Source organism: Catharus ustulatus, chromosome 6 (genome assembly GCF_009819885.2).
Source record: "Catharus ustulatus isolate bCatUst1 chromosome 6, bCatUst1.pri.v2, whole genome shotgun sequence".
Classification (NCBI taxonomy): Eukaryota; Metazoa; Chordata; class Aves; order Passeriformes; family Turdidae; genus Catharus; species Catharus ustulatus.
This window is the reverse complement of record NC_046226.1, coordinates 46,782,720-46,800,885: the sequence shown is the minus strand read 5'-3', so window position 1 is coordinate 46,800,885 and position 18,166 is coordinate 46,782,720. Positions and strand designations below refer to the sequence as shown.

Here is an 18,166-nt window from a genome sequence, read left to right as displayed (position 1 = left end):
TATCAGAAAGAAAAAGCGCTACTGTGGTCATTTGAAGGTTAGTCACAGCTGCTTGCTAAACTACTCACTTGATAGGTAAGGATTAAATGCGAGATGAAATGTTTCCTTTAGTTTATACTCATGTTCTCCTCTTTGGGCATTTTGTTTCCACACATCCACATTCATCTACGTACACATATGTGAACTGGACTGTTTTATGGTTTGAGCAAACCAGTTCCACCTTCACTTTGTGACTTCTTTTTTCATGGCAGCAAGTGCATTTGTGTTCCATTTCACTGGCCTCAAAAGAATACCTATAGAAATGAAATTTTTCATATCAGTCTGCTGCCTGTGGTCTTCCCAAACTCATCTGTATTTGCTGCTCCAAATGCATGTATTACTAAGGAGCAAAATTTCCTATCTATTTTTCTGCTTATTCATAATAGTCTTTCCTCAGGATGCTATTGGCCATGTAGGGCCAGCTCCTTTGACACCAGGGGAAAATCCTAATAACTTCAGTGGGTTTTGGATTAGGTCCATTCTAGCAGGACAGAAAGGAGCAATTCAAGCATATAACAAAAGGCAGGAGAACCTCCTAGAGTTGTTCAAAAACCATACAAGGACATATTTAATAACATGTTTAATAAATTTAGCTAACATCTTTCCCAAGGGATCTATTTTCATGACTAAGATAAGGCACTCTATCAAAATGAAGCCATTGCTAATGACTGCTCTTCTGCATACCCAGTTTCCCGACAGGGTCCTTTCAAACAGCAAGAAGGGGACAAACAGTTGCAGCCCACTGGTGACAAGAACCCAGTAAGACAAGCCACAGAGAAGGACAAGGAAAGACTTCCTACTTACACAGAGTAGGTACTGCACATCCCCTCACAAAAGGGCACTGGGACAGGAGCAGATGACTTGCAGTTGCCATGGACAATGTACTGCTCCTTCACACTGCGTTTGCATTTGTGTGGTAGGTCAATACCTGGGCAGAAGAACACTTCTGTTAGGCTTCTTCAGAATGGGAAACAAATGTTTTGAAAGGTATAAACTAGTAGACCAAGGACAGTTCATCCTAGTAAAATTTCTCACAGTTCAAATGCACAACCATAACCACAAATGAGAGTGCAAAAAGGCATTAATTCAGCAAAATGATTCCTCACTGGTCTTTCCCCACTTTTCCATTTGTGGACTAGCTTTAGCATGTAAAGATACCGTTGAATCAAGACCTAAAGGAGACATGAAGGGTTTAGGTTTTTCAAAAATTGCTATAAATTACAGTTGTGGCTCTATAACAACCTAGGATTTCTGAGCAGATGCTACAGGAAAAAAAACAACAAAACTTTGTTTCCATGCAATTTGCAGATGCAAGCACACAGAGAATATTTTCTACAAGTTTTCTTATCAAGAGTATAATTTAAGCTGACAGTATTTCAGTTATTTAAAAACACAGAAAAGGAGATAAAAAAAATTTGCGTTCCCATTGGAAGAATGAGGCAGATTTTTAATCTTGACTGTGAGGTACAGAACAGTTTGCTGCTGTTAAACTGTCTTTCAGTCTGTGAAATGTGCAGGCTCTCAGTGCATGCAGAAGCAGGGCTACAAGCAGGGAATGACCAAACAGTATTGGAATAGAGAAGCAGTGATTTAATGCACTCACATGTCTTACAACAGCCATCTGAAGACACCTCAACTGTCCCCTGTAACCAGAACAGTCAGTTCAGATGCATGTAGTGCTAAGCAGACAGTAGTAATGATGAGAATTCAGTTACAGTCCCTCATCTCTAATCCACACAAATTCCTCATCAGGTGTATTTGTGTACCAATTATATACAAAGCTGCTTAACAACCCAAAACAAAACAAATCATTCACCAAGGAAGGGAGTGAATTTTCTTAGAACTATATATCCTCTCACAAGCCCAGTAAGATGCCCTGTAATACATGCCTGATCTTATTTACGTACTATAGAAGGCAGCGTAAAAATCCCAGCCCCAGAGAATGACTGCTGCCCCTGGAACTGAACAGCCTGACCTGGGCAGAGCCTACCCCAGAGCTAATTCAAGTACATGGCTACCCTAGTCCCTGCTTTGATCTGCTGTGAAGTTCCAAAATGCTTCTGAAAGTTACTGGAAACCACCAATAGCTGAAAGCCTGAGTATGAATGTTACCCTTGCTCATTCGTATTCTGTTTCCTCACTTGATGGTACACCACATATTAGAAGACACTTTGTTCATCAGTCCTTCAAGGATCCATGGTGAGTTATCACTTGTTCAATTGCATTTTATAACACTAATATTTCTCAAGTGATGAAAAATCCCTCCTTGCTATTGCTCCAATACCCTTCTCTTTCAAGTTCTAGTGCTTATCCCACAACAATATAAGTTGTATGGGCTTGTTTGCAAATATTTTTGCTTAATTTCCATGGGACACAGGGCTGGAAAAGCATATTTCCTTCAAGCAAGGACAATCATACCAGAAAGATCAATAAATGCTCATTCAAAACAGCAGATATAACTCCAAGGCCAGCATCAGGGCTCATTACAGAAGTCTTTTTCTGCCTGTAAAATACTTACTGGCACACAGTTTGCTTCTTCAAATGGTAGGCAGACCTTTATTGTACTAGTCAAGGAAAACTGGCCTGCTGATTCAGTGCACGTGTACTGAGTACAGTTGTCATATGGATCTTTGTAACTCTTTCCAACCTGATGAAAACAAGAAAAAACAAAAAAAAAATTAAAACAAACAAAAAAAACTCCTCAAACCAAACCAAACCAAACAAACAACCCCCCACAAAAACAAGCCAGTGGAGAATAGCAATAAAATTAGACAACTTAAACAGTAATAAAATCAGTGAACTGGCAGAGACTGGGTTGCTCATACCACTCTGAATGGGCTGAGATGTCTGCAACTCACATCTACAAATTATGTACCAAGCTTGCCCACTACCAGTCTATGCAAAATCATTTCTGTGGCCTCCCAGGGGGAAAGAATGAAAGAATGCCAGAATGAGCATAAAGGTAGTAACAGAAATGCCAGAAGGTAAACGTGTTAATGTTTGTGGGCTAAAATATACAAAAAAGAAAAATAAATCTTTCAAAATATTTCAACAGTTTTCTTTTTTAATATATGGAAGAAAATGAAAAGGTGTGAAAGAGAAAAAAAGCCTTTGCAAAAGAGATTAATGGATAACTGCAAAGCCTTCTCATGCAGAAATAAAAACTATACATTGGAATGGAAAAATCTAGGTGGTAAGATAAATCATCAAGGAATAAAAAAATGAAATTGATAAGATGCAGAACACAAGAGCTGTCAAAGAAGCAAAAGCATGTAAGATAAGCCACGGGTTGAAACAGCATCATTAACCATACACAGGAGTAACAGGCTGTAATAAAACCAAAGAGCTAGAATCAGGGAATCATACTATCATTAAGAGTGGAAAAGACCTCCAAGATCATCAAGCCAATCCTTTAAAGGCTCAGCTCGTGCCTACATAATGCTACCTTTGCAAGACATGATATGTGTGTTACCAAGTCACGGAACACTACAGCAGCTGTGTCACTTGATTTCTGCCTCAGCAAATTCAGAAGCAGTGGCAGCACAGCTCTATCAGCTTGCTCACACTGTATTCTTGTATCTTCAGGGCAAGATAATGAAACTGCTTCAGATGGGAGCAGTGTGATGTGAAGCCAGCACATGTATCTCTGCAACAGCAGTATTACACCATGTCACCATCCCTTCCAAATTCTTTCTTGCTATTTCATGTCAAGAGAAGTGGAGGTAATATGATTTCCATTCCTGCCAGAGAATATAATTGTCAACATGGTAGTGCCTGTGAGATGCACACAGCAGGGAACAGCTGTATAAACACCTACATTCACTTTGGAAACACATTTTTACACCTCCTTGAGGTCCTCCCAGCCTTGAAATGCTTTGATAATCCAGCCTTGTGTGCAGTGCAAGGGAGTGCTTACCTCAATGGTCACATTGCCAAATGGAAAATTTGCCACACATGCCACTTGCTGGCACTGGCTGCAGCACTGACCCTTCTCTTCCACATAGCGAAAACCCTGTGGGAATAAAGTTTGCATTTATCCATGTTAACCCATGTCTTGTTGCTGAAGCATCTTTGGATCAAAGCTACACTGAAGATGGCAGAGGAAATGAGCCAACCTTCTGGTTTCAATTCTGTTGTCTTTTGAAACCTGCTGGAATCACATTAAGCCTGACAATCAAAGCTGGTAATTTTTCTGCCTTACTGAATGACTTTTGGGTACTTCAGTTGCCATAAAGACCTGTCATTGACTACTCTTCAGACTAGCACACAAAAGAGGTTAAATAAATTAATTTAGCACATGATTACTTGCACAATCTGCCACTACTGCTTGGTCTGACATCATTATCTACAAGAACTATTCTGTCAGACATGTGAAGATTTTCTCCCCTGTGTTTTAGGTATTCATTTGTCTTCTGTGGCTGTGGGTGTGGCTGGTTTCAGGAAAAAGCATAATGAAAGGTTTAGTTCATTTTTAACACTGGTGGTGCATCTGTCCTTATCTGGGCATGAATGGAAAAGCAACCACCCTGCTTATAGTCAGTAACAGATTGAACAACTTGAGTGCTGATTCTCACAAGAACTAAGTAACTGAGTATTCCCCACCCACAAGTGAAAGTGTCTGGAAACATACAAACCACTGTGCAGTTTCCTCACAATCTTCATTTATGAGATGACAATGGACAACATCAACAGAATGACACAAACACCTGTCAGTCTTTGACAGGTTTGCAATCATTTCCCCTCAGGGCACCTTTCCAAGGGTGACCTCTTAAATTTGCTGGGGCAAAAATAACCAGCATCCTATAAAGGGCTTTACAAAAGAATTCATAGAAGAGTCTATCCTGCTGTGTTGCATGGATAAAGCAGTTACACTGTCCCTGTTTCAACTCAACAGCCATTGTGGTAAGGGAGGTGCTGACCTGCTGACAGGTGGTTTGGCATTGCACTGGAAGGCACTGGATGCGGTTGGTCTGTGTCACAGGATCCTGCTCATCCATGCACACACAGTTCTCACAAGAGCTTTTAGGCACCAGTGCTCCTGGCTGGAAATATAGAGGAGAGAGAAAACCATGACAAGAATTGAGAGGGTTCTGGAATAAACACCTCCCTGGCCTATTGAAGAAACTACTGCTTAAGAGGTTTATTTTTGGAAGAATTTCCTGAAGTTAATATAGATCCAGATCTCTAAAACTTCACCATTGGTATCACAAAACGAACACAAGGCTGATACTACCAAGTGTTAAATGATGTTAAATGAGTTCTCATAAATTCCAAGCATTTATCTTTGGTCAGTTTGACCAAGCAATAATCTTGCAACATTCAATGACATTTAAAATTTGTGTCCAATCACAATTCTGACCCATTGACTCTAAAGCATAAGCAAGACCTCTTTTAGTAAGCAAGTTGTTGGTCACTAGCATTACCTATTCAGCAACTTATTCCAGAATTACGGATTGCTTGGGGCTGGGAGGAGACGACTGGCAGGGAAGAATTACAGGCCATTCTAATCCTGCTTTTTGTACAAGGGTTGGAAACAAGAACTTCAGAAAATTCAGACTCAGGCAACATTAACTCATAGGAAGAAGTGTCTGGAAGAAGACCTACCTTAAATTCAACTCCTTCAGAAACACATACACCTTTTGGTACTGTAAGAAAAATAAATGAAAAGGTTGTGCTAGGAATGATGCAGTTACTGTACTCATCTCTTAACTGTGAGTTGATAGAGAAGACAAAGAGTAGAGCTGAACTTAACAGCCCATAAAAGAGGTGGAAAAAAAGCAACTAGTACATGATGCTAGTTGGTATTCAGAAGCCCACATGTGGCATCTGCTTAGATGTATGCATCAAGTGGGGATTCTATATGCTGCTATTTTCCATAAGGTAAAATCTATTTGCCTTGTGGAATTTTTTACCCATACTTGAAACTACTTGACCTTTTCTTTATTGTTAACCACCATGCAGGTAACAAAGCTAATGGATTTATGTGTGTAAATCCGGAAATATAGTTTGGCAGCAGAGTTTCTGGATGGGTTCAGTTTAACCATCATTCAGTACATGGTCAATAGCTTACACTCCCTGAATACTGGTTACAGAGAACCTGAACCAGTTATGCTAACTTAGAGAAAAGCGCAATTGTAAAGGCTGAGAGGGAAGGGAACAGGCTTCTGCCATGATGTTAACTCATTTAGAAAAATCAAATACTTCAAGGAATAAATAAAACACCTTAAGGAAACAAGGTACTTACTACAGGAGAAGATAGGGCAACAACCATCCTCAGATATAGCAACCACTGGCTGGAAACCTAAGTCACATCCTGTTTTGTTGATAATGCAGGCTTTTATATCACATTCTGCAATAGACAGCAGAGACAAAGTAAGCCAAAGCATCTATCCACATCATCCAGCAGTGTTACTTGCAGACAGTGTTACTTGGAAAAACCATCCTATTACCATTGCCAGGATCCTCTGTCCTGCATCTTGGTATACATAACGGGAATAGTCAGGTTTAGGAGCAGGCTACTCCTGTGCTGTGGTGGGCATTTGCAACGGGGAGGGTGCAAATGCAAAGTTGAAGGCAAACATGTATCAGGAACCTCCATAGGAAGCCTTAGGGAAGCCTGGAAGATGAACACATCCTCCCTTACTGGCTGAATCTCTATGGAAGGATCACCTTCTCATCTCAGAAGGACAGAAGCCAAAGGATCCTGTGGAACAGGATCCCTGCTCCACAGGGGATTTTCCAGGTCATGGCACTAATTAAGAGTACAAGTTAGATCAGAGGTGTTCTTTTCTGCCAGCAAGAGCTCCTGCCATGTAGATGGAAGAAATGACCACCCCAGTGTGCTTATTTGAATCTGCTATCTGTGGGGTACCACATCTCACTTTAGGATTACTGAGGAAGGCAAATGATGCCATATTGTGGCATGTGAAGGATCTACTCACCACACACTGTTTCTGTGCAGCAGGGGTCTTCCCGACGTGGTTTTATTTTGCGTACAAAGCCCTCTTTTGTGCAGTTGATAGGTGGAGATTTAGCACAAGGGCGGGGGAAGCAAGAGACGTTCAAGGTCGCTTCATCACAAGTACAGTATTGACAGTCATGTTCCCAAGCCTCTCTAGGCTATAAAAACAAGAGGGATAGCAGCTCAGAGAGCAAAACTTGGAAGCAGTATATCAATGAATGCCTGCTGCAAGCCAGTGTAGGACTGAGTTGACTTAATTTATTGTGTAGGAAAATTGCAGTTCAAATCCCAGAGGAAGAAGAAGGGAATAGTAAGAAAAAATGTCATTATTTGCCACCCTCCTTAGATGGTTTATGTATTTCCAAGAGGAAAGCCTGATAGTTCTACCAGTGATTCCCACAAACTGCTCTTTCTGTTTCTGTACCTCAAGTGATTAAACAAGTTCTGGAGTTAATAAAATCTTATTTCTCCCCACTGTCATTGCAGTTCACTGGTTTTTAAGCTTAGAATTAAAAGAAACAACTTATGCAGTCATTTTTGCAGAAGGTCACAGAACACAGAAAAACGATAAAAACCTTATTTTCCTTTCTCTCTTACCTTTTTCACTGACCCATCTTGTGCAGTGCAACCTATAAAATGAATTGTATGTTACTTTAAAGGTAACTCAATCAGGGAAAACAACAGAAGCAGAAAAACAGGAACAGAAGGAAGGTATGGAAATCTTAAAAACAGCCACAAAGAGAAAGAGAAATTCAGAGCGCAGTCACAGGTTGTAAACACAAAAACATCTTAAACATGCTGTTCTTTGTTCTTTTGAAAGTTGCACCTTCTGCATATAAGAGCAGGCAGAAACTCTCAATCTGGAATGCTTCCAGCCTCACCAGCAAGGGTCAGTAACAAGATCTCCCCCATTTCCTCTCTACCCAAAACAACGCTCTTAATGCACACTTCTAGTCAGGCTCTTACCCCCATTTCCCATGGCACCATTTATACCATTTCTTACCACAAACAGACACACAAATGTCATCATGATCATTCAGCAGAATTTTTCCATCAGGACAGTAGCATCCTTCAACAAACACTGATGTGCTGTTTTGGGAGGGAAGGGTGTCCATACCGACTCCTCTGCACAGTCAGAATATAAATGAGAATGAACAGAGGAAAAACGTAGCCCAAGGCAATCAAGACACCTAAACCCCAAGGGAATGTAAACTTCAAACTTCCCTGGCAATTTGCACATTATGGACTTGAAAAACGCCTTATAGGAAATTACCCACCTGCGGAAGCAAGTGTTTCTTTTTGCTTCCCCGCATGGCTTGTACACCTGATCCTGAGGACAGCTGGCCTCTGTGGAACATTGCAACACACAAGTTAAACAGCCCAGACCCGTGTGTACCCTCCCATGCAGGGACACGAAGGGACAAAGCCCAGGCTACCACAGCAATCTCCCGGGTCCGCAGAGCCCGGCAAGGGGGTCCCTGCAGCTCCAGCGAGAGGGGCCGTGGGGCCAGCCGGATGCAAGCGACACGACCAGAAGTGCTCGCCCTGATCCGTGCGGTGGCCCGAGCAGGGAACAGCACGCAGAGAGAAGCAGTGTGTTGCCATCTAGTGCCCAAGCTGCGGGGAACACAGAACGCCGCGGCTGAGCTACCCAGGAGACACTGTGGGCTTTGTTTTGCAGCAGGTCTGGGCTGCAACAACCTCTTTGGTTTGTTCCTGCTTTTTCTCAGGTCCAGAGAAGCAGGGGAGGACAGAGCAGACCAGACTTGCTTCATCCCAGGAGGGTTTTTCCAGGCTTTACTCGCTGCTCATTCCTGGGCTCACAGCACTGCCACTGCCAGGCTCACAGCACTGCCATTGCCGGGCACACAGCACTGCCATTGCCAGGCTCACAGCACTGCCATTCCCGGGCTCACAGCACTGCCATTGCCGGGCTCACAGCACTGCCATTGCCACGCTCACAGCACTGCCATTCCTGTGCTCACAGCACTGCCATTGCCGGGCTCACAGCACTGCCATTGCCGGGCTCACAGCAGTGCCAGCGACAGGCTCACAGCACTGCCAATCCCGGGCTCACAGCACTGCCATTCCCGGGCTCACAGCACTGCCATTCCCGGGCTCACAGCACTGCCATTGCCAGGCTCACAGCACTGCCATTGCCGGGCTCACAGCAGTGCCAGCGACAGGCTCACAGCACTGCCATTGCCGGGCTCACAGCACTGCCATTCCCGGGCTCACAGCACTGCCATTGCCGGGCTCACAGCAGTGCCATTGCCGGGCTCACAGCACTGCCATTCCCAGGCTCACAGCACTGCCATTGCCGGGCTCACAGCACTGCCATTGCCGGGCTCACAGCACTGCCATTCCCGGGCTCACAGCACTGCCAATCCCGGGCTCACAGCACTGCCATTCCCGGGCTCACAGCAGTGCCAGCGACAGGCTCACAGCACTGCCATTGCCGGGCTCACAGCACTGCCATTGCCGAGCTCACAGCACTGCCATTCCCAGGCTCACAGCACTGCCATTGCCAGGCTCACAGCACTGCCATTGCCGGGCTCACAGCAGTGCCATTGCCGGGCTCACAGCACTGCCATTGCCACGCTCACAGCACTGCCATTGCCGGGCTCACAGCACTGCCATTGCCGGGCTCACAGCACTGCCATTGCCGGGCTCACAGCACTGCCATTGCCGGGCTCACAGCAGTGCCATTCTCGGGCTCACAGCACTGCCATTCCCACGCTCACAGCACTGCCATTCCCACGCTCACCGCACTGCCCGCTCGCCAGCCTTCTCCATTCCACGCAGACCCCGTGGAGCCCGCACAGGGCCGCGTAGGTCTGCATGCTCTGACACTCGGTGCTGGGGTGCTCCTCCGAGCACCCGCTGGCCACACACGCCTCGTAGTAGGGCTGGGGGGGGACCACGCCGTGGCACTCCGTCAGAGTCCTTCACAAAGCAAGGAGAAAAACCTTAGGCTACTTTCAAGGAAGAATTCAACTCAGAGACAAACTATCCCCCCTGCCCCAGGCAAAGTCTCAAGGTACAACTACAAATTGTTCTCATAGGCAATACACCCACACAGCTTAATAAAGAATGAGCTTTACCTGCCATTCTTTACAATGCTTTGAAAGGAAACAATATTATGTTGGACTGCTACCTGCAAAGGCTCCTGCACAGCTCATAGCTATAAGTCTATATGCTGACGTTTTTATGCTAGTATGTTTGAAAATCCTGCTTTAAACAACAAAATTATTTTAAAAACAGACACATATACTTGCTTACTACATTCTGTGCTTCATATCATTCAGAGCTTTCAGATACTGAATCATAGCTTGTTCCCACTTGGCCTCTCCAGAGCTGACAGGCAGAGGGAGTGCCAAGCAGCAGACACTATTAAGAGAGGACTGATTTTGCTGATGCCGCTGAAAAATGTCTGCCAAGCTCAAGAACACACACATCAGTTCACTTCTCAGTTTCACAAAGCATGCAAGATTTTGTATTTTCTTCATATCCTAGAACCAGTTCACCCAAGACATTTAGGGAAGAACAAAATTACCCCGTGGACCTATTTTTCTGATACTTTTGGGAGTTGTCTTACCAGATGATTTTACACAGATCAGAAGGCACACAATGCTGATGGTACTCAGTCTTCGATAGTCGTGAGACACCAGGATTACAGTATCTGTTGGTAGGATATGGGACTTTCCAATCTAATGCCATCTCTTTGAAGGATTTGACAATCTCACCATTCCTCTTCATGGCATCATCAGACTTCTGGTTGGTGCAGGTACCTGGTAACAATATAAAAATGACAGTTCAAGGACAGTTGATGCTGGTGAAGCTGCTTTTAGAGAAAATCTAGGGGGAAGTTATCCTCCTTGTGTGAAGGGAGCAACATGTGGGGTCCTGGATAAATTCACACAAACTGTTTCTAGGAAGAGAAGACTCAAAGAAACAGTTTGCCAGCTACTCATGAAAGCCAGAATTGATGTGTTCATTGATACATTTCTCCTGGTGGCCAGAGTAACTGACATGGCACAGGACTATCCACATTTCCTACATTCCTATATGAAGTAGGTATGATGAAAAGGAAGAGCCTAGAAAAATTCTATGTCCATCCTCCAACAGATTATGAATAGAATGAAAGGATATGACTTTAAACTATTTTTAACTATAAAACTGTATTTTAATTTCCTGATGGTCTTTCCATTAAATAAACTTATTAACATTTGTGAGAAATAGTGAAGTTGTAAGCATTTAGAGATTTTACAAGGGAATGAGAAATAGAAGGAGGAAAAATTCAGAGCATTAATTTTTTATCAGCTGATGAGGACACTCACCACAGAGTCCCTTGGTATTGTTATAAAACTTGCTGAAAGGGAGCTTTATGTAAAATGCAAGTCGACTATAGGAGATGTAAACCTCTAATTCAGGTATTTCAATTATGGCATAAAGGCCAGAACTGGTTATCCTGATACCATTCTTAAAAATATCTGGAACAACTTTCTTGTCATCAAACAAAATCTAAAAATAAAAGAAACAAAAGTTTTTAATGGGCATTCTTTCATTGAGTAAGGTACATGACTAGTGCAACTGGAAAGCAGAGCAGCACAAATTCAAACCATAGGTACACCAAATGATGTCTGTCAAAGGTAGTTATTTAAGCAGTTGTCTAATATTCCTTTTTAATATTTGCAATTCATATTTGAATACTCATATCAGTACGAAAAACACAATTTTCAGTTTTGTGATCATTTTCCTGATTTTTAGAATATACAGATTTTATTGACACAAAGCAAAAAAGAGAGAGAAGAAGCAAAGTAATTGCATTTCTTACCCATTCCATATTTTACAAGCTTAATCTTTTGTAATGACAGACATTTGGTAGTACAGTAATACAACTACAGCAAAATAATTTTGAGAATACATTTAAACACATTTTACCAAGTTTGTTTCTTTTCCATGTTCCATTGCTTGTGTCAGAATAACAACAGAGTTGGAGTAAAAAATTATAAGGGACATTGAACAAATTGCTCCACCCATGCCAGCACAGTAGTAGTTATCTATGTGAATCCAGAAGTTGTAAGAGTCAGGATGAATTGACTTCACAAGGACATAGGTGCAGTTTTCTTTAAAATGGTAATATGCTCCATCAAAAGTCACATAATGCTCATTTCCCCATCCACTGCAAATACCTGGAATACAGAATGACAGGCTTTAAGTTTGACTTCTGAGCTACCTGTAGGTACAAGTCAGTTTTAACCTTTTAACTCGCTTCCAGTCAGAGACAAAATATCCAGTTTGATAAAGAAAAATTACTCTATCAAGGACATCTGCTTTCAACAGCCAAGATTTCAGATGGGATTTCTCTTCCATCCCACTGAATTGATATGAACATAATATAGATGTTTACCAGATACAGTTTTCTGTTTTGAGGCTCAGCTGAACATAGGATAAATTTCAGGAATTCTCCTGCCACTTACACTGACACTCAGAGACTTCACAGCAACCTGTTTCATCGGTGTGTTTTGTGAAGGGGAAACCATTGACACAGAGTTTCTGTTGCTGAGGTGGGCAAGTCATGACAGACAATTTGATATTGTTTCCTTCTCCCAGGCAAGTGGCAGTATGGCAGTTTCCAAAATTCCATGTTTCATTAAACTATTGATTAATTGAAAAAAAAGAGGAGAGGCAAATAAAAAAGTAATGTCACAAAATCTTTAAAATCACACACAGCAACTACATTCCATTCAGTTAATTGTCTAGCATGGCAAAATTTGGTGTCTACTCTGGCTCTGGAAACCAGGCAATATGAGCAATATAGAAATCAAGAGAGCCTTGGTATCTAATTTTTTAGATACATATATTAGGGTCCTGACCACTTCTGATGGCAGGACATCACCAGATGTGGCTTCCAATTCTTTGCTCAGCTTAGGTAGATGTGCTCACATACAATCATTTAGGTGTTTCAGGTGAACAGAAGAATCTTCAACTTATTCTTTCAGTGGGGGTTTCTGGCGTACTTCTAAATCATCTCATTCAGCCACACCTACAGACCAGCTCTAGTGCTGGATACCAGCATCAGAGGAGAACACTAAATCTTCGTTGCAGGCAATGCACGAATGGTGGAATTATGAATGATGAAACACATCTTCAAAGTCTCTCACCTTTCTGGGAGGAATGAGTGCAAGACAATCGCTCACAGAAGTCCTTGTGGGAGCAGGAGCTTGGTTTGTTATGGCAGGAGAAGGTGTTGATGGACAGGTTTCAGAATGTGGATCACAGACTCTGAGGGTGTCAGCATGACCAGTTTTACACTCTGCCCAGATTAATTCAATCTGACAGGATTTATTGCAGACAGTGTAAGCACAACGACCTGATACATTCACTGGCAGAGAAACATTTCGTCCTGCAAGGGCAAAACCCAAGTGTTAGCCTAAGGTCTGATGACAAGAAGAGTACATCACTAAGTGCATCTGCTCTTCACAAACACCAGGAAGTAAGTGAAGCAGGAGCTACTAACAGATGAAGAAGAGTCTTTCCTCCCCTGCTTTTGGAATATTACTGTGAGTTACAAGCTCATGTTCAGCAGTTTGGGATTCAGAGCTCTGCTGACATCAGCAATTGTTATTAGTTTCCTGACACCAAGGTTGTTTAAACCAGAGCAAAGTTTTTGGATATGGGAGAGTTCTAGTTCTGAAGGTGTTAGCTACAGTTCAAAGATGTAACAACTTCTGGTAAAGTCTAACTGCGACAGGGAGAAAGAGCACTTGTTGAAGCACTTTTATCAATCAGTACATCTTTCCATGTCAATGGAGCAGAAAAAAATGGCATGGTTTCTCACCCATTTGTATCAACTGTCCATTGTCATTGCAAAAGCAGGGAGTGGTGACCTTTGATGAGGGAGGTGCAGATGTTATATATTGCATATGTGGTTCTGCAGGAAATCAAATCAATTAGCATTTTAATCCTCTACTACTCTACTTTCAAGCCCTATGACATCTCTTACATTCTCTACTACCACAATAAACAAAGAGAAAAAAAAAATCTTTTTTTTACCCTTCTACATTCTGTACACTAAAATTATCCTCTGTATTTACAAACATTCTCTCTATTTCACAGTAAAGCGCTGTAACACTACACACACACCCCTCCCTAGTTATATTTTCCTATATGGAATACAATAAACACCCCTTCTTTTGTAATTTATTCATTCCAATTTAATGTTTCTGAGGTACTTCACCTGATTTTGGAGAGGTGATTTCCAGTGGCACTCCATTTTGATTTTTAATGTTTTCTTTCAAAGAAACTATTGGTTCAAATAGAGACAGATCATGTAAACATTTTAATATGCCACTTACAGTCTGCTTTCAATAATCCTTCCTTTACTAGGTATTACTTCACTGTACTTAGCCCACTTGTTAACATTTACAATAAATACCAAACACACAAGCTCACCAACAAGTATTTAGCTCTTCCACTTACATGAGTAGAGAAACTAACTTCTCATTTTTCTTGTTTCCCTTGTATAATTTGCTGTCAGGATAATACATATGCATATATTTTTAGCCACTTATTTTTATTTGTAAAAATCATGTGGTAAATTCCCCACTTTATCTCTTCTTCCTTCCTATTTTCTGATTTTTCACATTCCATTCAGACTGGCAAATATCTTTTGGACAGGAGTTAACTGCCAGAAAGCTTTATTTTCATATTCTAGTGACCCGTATGAGATTCATTTATTCCAATGCAGAAAACAGTACAATAAAAAACAGAGTGTGTTATAGGTGATAAGAAGGAGGGAAAAAAAAGATTTAGAAGTATGAAATATTGAGACTAACAACACCAGAGTGTCAACTGTGATATGCTCGAGCTTATTGTAGAGGTTGTATGAAAAATTGCTGAATCTTTCTATTCTTTCTTAACCTCACTGAAAATAAGGTCAGCAAGAATCTATAAAATTACACTTTTGGTCCTCATCATAAGACCCACAAGCTGTGATCCCTCAGTTTTGAAACTTCAACAGTCTTAAATTCTGCTCTTATCCTAGACATGCTGTAGGAGGCTTTTTAGGATGAATAAATCTTATTACCATTATGGACTTGCACAGAATCACCACCAAGCCTGTTATCAATCTGGTACCTTGTGCTGGTGTAGATGGAGTTCTGCAGGGGGTAAGGGTTTTAATGATCTGTCCATCAGGGCCACAGACAGCTTCACCACACTCGGTCCCATACATGTGGCTGTACACAGTTTCATTTAAGGTGTAGGTCTTCCCATTGTAGCAGCACAGGCAAACTGAGGCACCAAATGAGAAAATGCCATGGCAACAGAAGACACTTGCAATATAAATACATGTGAAAAACAAACCAAACCCTGCATTTACCCTTCTGAAGCTCACAACATCAACCATAAATTACCTGGTTAAGAAACTTTCTCCGTTTATATTTGAGAGGCCGCACTGCGAGTCTATCTCATTTATTTAAAGTGTGTTGGATTTTTCTGGTAGCTGGTGTTTCTTGGAGTAAGTTTGCATAGAGGAAATACTGGTTGGTAAAAGTGTGAGAACTGGTACTGGCCTAACCCAGCATGGAGCACAGGAGAACTCCCTCTGGACAGGGAATGTGACTGGGATTGGTGCCTTTCTGAGTGACAAAACACTGGCTCAGGAGGCGTTGCACAGCATTTCCATCCACGGATGAGGAGCATGCAGTGGTACACAGTTTCATTTAAATATATGAGAAGCTCTCCAGATTTTGGAGACTGTGCATGTACGAACCAATGGAAGTGTATCTATTACTGTAACAAAATCAGCTAAACTGCAAATGTATTATCTATTGGGTTACCCTGTGTTTTGGGATGATTTTGCCCAGATATGGGAACGAACAGATACTGTACCTTAACCAAATGTGACCTTTAGGCACACAAACACGTATCTCATAAGCTAGCTGTCTTAGTTTATTTTATTAAATGGTGAGGAAACAGCACTTCTGCAAGATTTGCCCTGTTCTAAAAGTACTTATTAAAAGAGGTACCATGAATGGCCTGCTATAGACTACTATCTATCTGTCTTCACTGACTACCAAGGAAGTGAAAAAGTGGTATTAACCTGGGTAAGATGAATCCTCCACTCCTTTACACAGTTCTTGAGGTCAAAGGCTGCATTTTGCTTATCAAAGTATATCTGTGCTGCTGTGCACCCACGTATTAAACTACCTGTCTGGCCTCCTATTACCAGTATGTCTGCAGTAATGTGATGTTGGGTTGTTTCAGTCCTGCCATCACTCAATGCATGGTGAGGCTGGTGAAAAGTTACCTTTGGAGTCTTCAGCACATAGTTTCTCTTTGGGATCGCTGAAGAGAAAGAGTAAAAAAGAATTTATTGAAATTAATTAGTATATGGAATAACAATGCCTGCAACTGTACCTACTTTTACAAAAAACTTATGCCTGGATTTAATAGTACTTGCCACTGCCTATAAAAATTAACAAAACATCTAGTTTGTCCTTTCCAGTCCTATTTTACCTTTCTCTTCATCAATTGACCTACCATGAAGTGCAGTTGGGGAGGGAGACACACTCTCTGCTCTCCTCATCAAAATACGGCTTGTCAGGACTACACTCTGGGTAACAGCCTGGAAAATCAAACAAAGTACTCTTAGTCTGAGTTACATAGACACAGGAAAACACATAAATACCTCTACCAAATACAGATTTGATCCCAAGTGAGTGTGATTCCAGTATTAATGTTCTTTTTACTACCAATTATTTATCCAAGTCCTCCTTTTACCTCTCTCCCCAAAGTTTTAATTTACTACATTTGTCAACAGATAATTATTCTTTGCTAATTTATATTGAATGGTGCTTTATCTCTCCATTTATTTAAAGGCAGCAGGCAAATGATGCTATGAATGGCACCATCACACAGGGAATTAGCAAGGCATGATCACTGAGCATCTGGGACACATGGGATAACCTTTCAATCACCTTGATGTTTCAGACATTTAAAACTAGTCCAGACTAGTAGCTGCAACTCCCATAAACTGCATTAAAGTCAAGAAAGAATTACCTTCTAAACTGTACAGCAAGTTCCCACATTTCCCTTGTGGGTTCCTGCAGGTCCTTAGACAAGGGGCTCCACATGGTTTATAGAACCACTCATGTTTTTCAGGTGGATTGTAATAATCGCAGAACACAGCTGGAACAAAAGAATATAAAACATTTAGGTGTCAGACACTGGGTAGGGACTATTTTTAAATCTTGTTTAAAAGATTTTAATAAGACAAACATGATAAAAAGAGCTTGTTCAGTCACACATGCATAGCAATGTAAGTGTTCTGCTATTCTGCATCCCCTGTGTGCCCGAGCACAAGGAGCACTGCTTTCCGGGTGCATTTCAGCGCAGTACTTACGGCAAGTGGCAGGGGTTCTCCAGTTAATACAGACACCAGCTCTGCTGCAGCTCCTCGAGTAAGCAGCAACTGAGGTACAAAAGCACTCACAGTCTCCCACACTGTCACAGCCACAGAAGTCAGACACACAAGATTCATAGTATGGAATTGGGTTCACCTGCCAAAACACCGACAGAGCTGTCACCACAGCTGTATCTGCTGCACTGTGTTTTAATGAGGAAAAGGGCTCTGAATTTCTGTCATGCACTGATGGTTTGTGACAGACAGGGATTGTCACGAAGGAGCTGTGATATTTTACAACAGGTAGTTTTTCTATTTTCACCTTCCTGGTAGAATTGGACTCTAAATCTTCCTATTCTCATATGTGTAACGCTGCCATTTACACTTAAAATGCCTTCCCAGTTGGCTTAGCAAAACTACACAGTGTGTGCACTCTTCACCTGAGAGACAGTGATTAAGTGAATATGAAAGGAAATCCTATTTCTACTAAACTTCACGTTTCTTGTTTTTAACCATTGCCAACATAAACTAACAAAGGAAATTAGGCCAAGTCTGTTTTTAAAATTGTTTAATAAAGTGCACTGGAGCTTTGTATAGATGTTCTAATTAAGAAGAGTAGCCTTGTTGCTGTTTAAATTAATTCAATTTGTGACTCAAATAAACCAAATAATTAGTCTTTTTCGATAACTTAAATGAACTTACCAAGGCTTACCATACAAACAGTCCTAGACTAACTTATCTCTACATTTTACAGA

The 18,166-nt window shown here is 41.6% G+C and overlaps 1 protein-coding gene across 1 annotated transcript in view; it reads right to left on the bottom strand.

Moving 5' to 3' along the window:
• Positions 1-18,166, bottom strand: part of LOC116998250 (mucin-5B) — a 41,813-nt gene continuing 23,647 nt past the window's right edge. The window contains exons 24-48 of the mRNA XM_033063753.1: positions 17,412-17,568; positions 17,069-17,197; positions 16,550-16,634; positions 16,317-16,354; positions 15,143-15,298; positions 14,244-14,309; positions 13,845-13,937; positions 13,168-13,409; positions 12,484-12,661; positions 11,945-12,195; positions 11,341-11,524; positions 10,599-10,791; positions 9,768-9,946; positions 8,278-8,347; positions 8,004-8,125; positions 7,598-7,629; positions 6,981-7,158; positions 6,284-6,388; positions 5,644-5,684; positions 4,959-5,081; positions 3,956-4,051; positions 2,558-2,686; positions 1,643-1,682; positions 844-967; positions 1-293 (exon numbers count right to left, since the gene is read on the bottom strand). Of these exons, the coding sequence (XP_032919644.1) occupies positions 119-293; positions 844-967; positions 1,643-1,682; positions 2,558-2,686; positions 3,956-4,051; positions 4,959-5,081; positions 5,644-5,684; positions 6,284-6,388; positions 6,981-7,158; positions 7,598-7,629; positions 8,004-8,125; positions 8,278-8,347; positions 9,768-9,946; positions 10,599-10,791; positions 11,341-11,524; positions 11,945-12,195; positions 12,484-12,661; positions 13,168-13,409; positions 13,845-13,937; positions 14,244-14,309; positions 15,143-15,298; positions 16,317-16,354; positions 16,550-16,634; positions 17,069-17,197; positions 17,412-17,568 (3,186 nt within the window). The 3' untranslated portion in view covers positions 1-118. The remainder of the gene's footprint in view (positions 294-843; positions 968-1,642; positions 1,683-2,557; positions 2,687-3,955; positions 4,052-4,958; positions 5,082-5,643; positions 5,685-6,283; positions 6,389-6,980; positions 7,159-7,597; positions 7,630-8,003; positions 8,126-8,277; positions 8,348-9,767; positions 9,947-10,598; positions 10,792-11,340; positions 11,525-11,944; positions 12,196-12,483; positions 12,662-13,167; positions 13,410-13,844; positions 13,938-14,243; positions 14,310-15,142; positions 15,299-16,316; positions 16,355-16,549; positions 16,635-17,068; positions 17,198-17,411; positions 17,569-18,166) is intronic.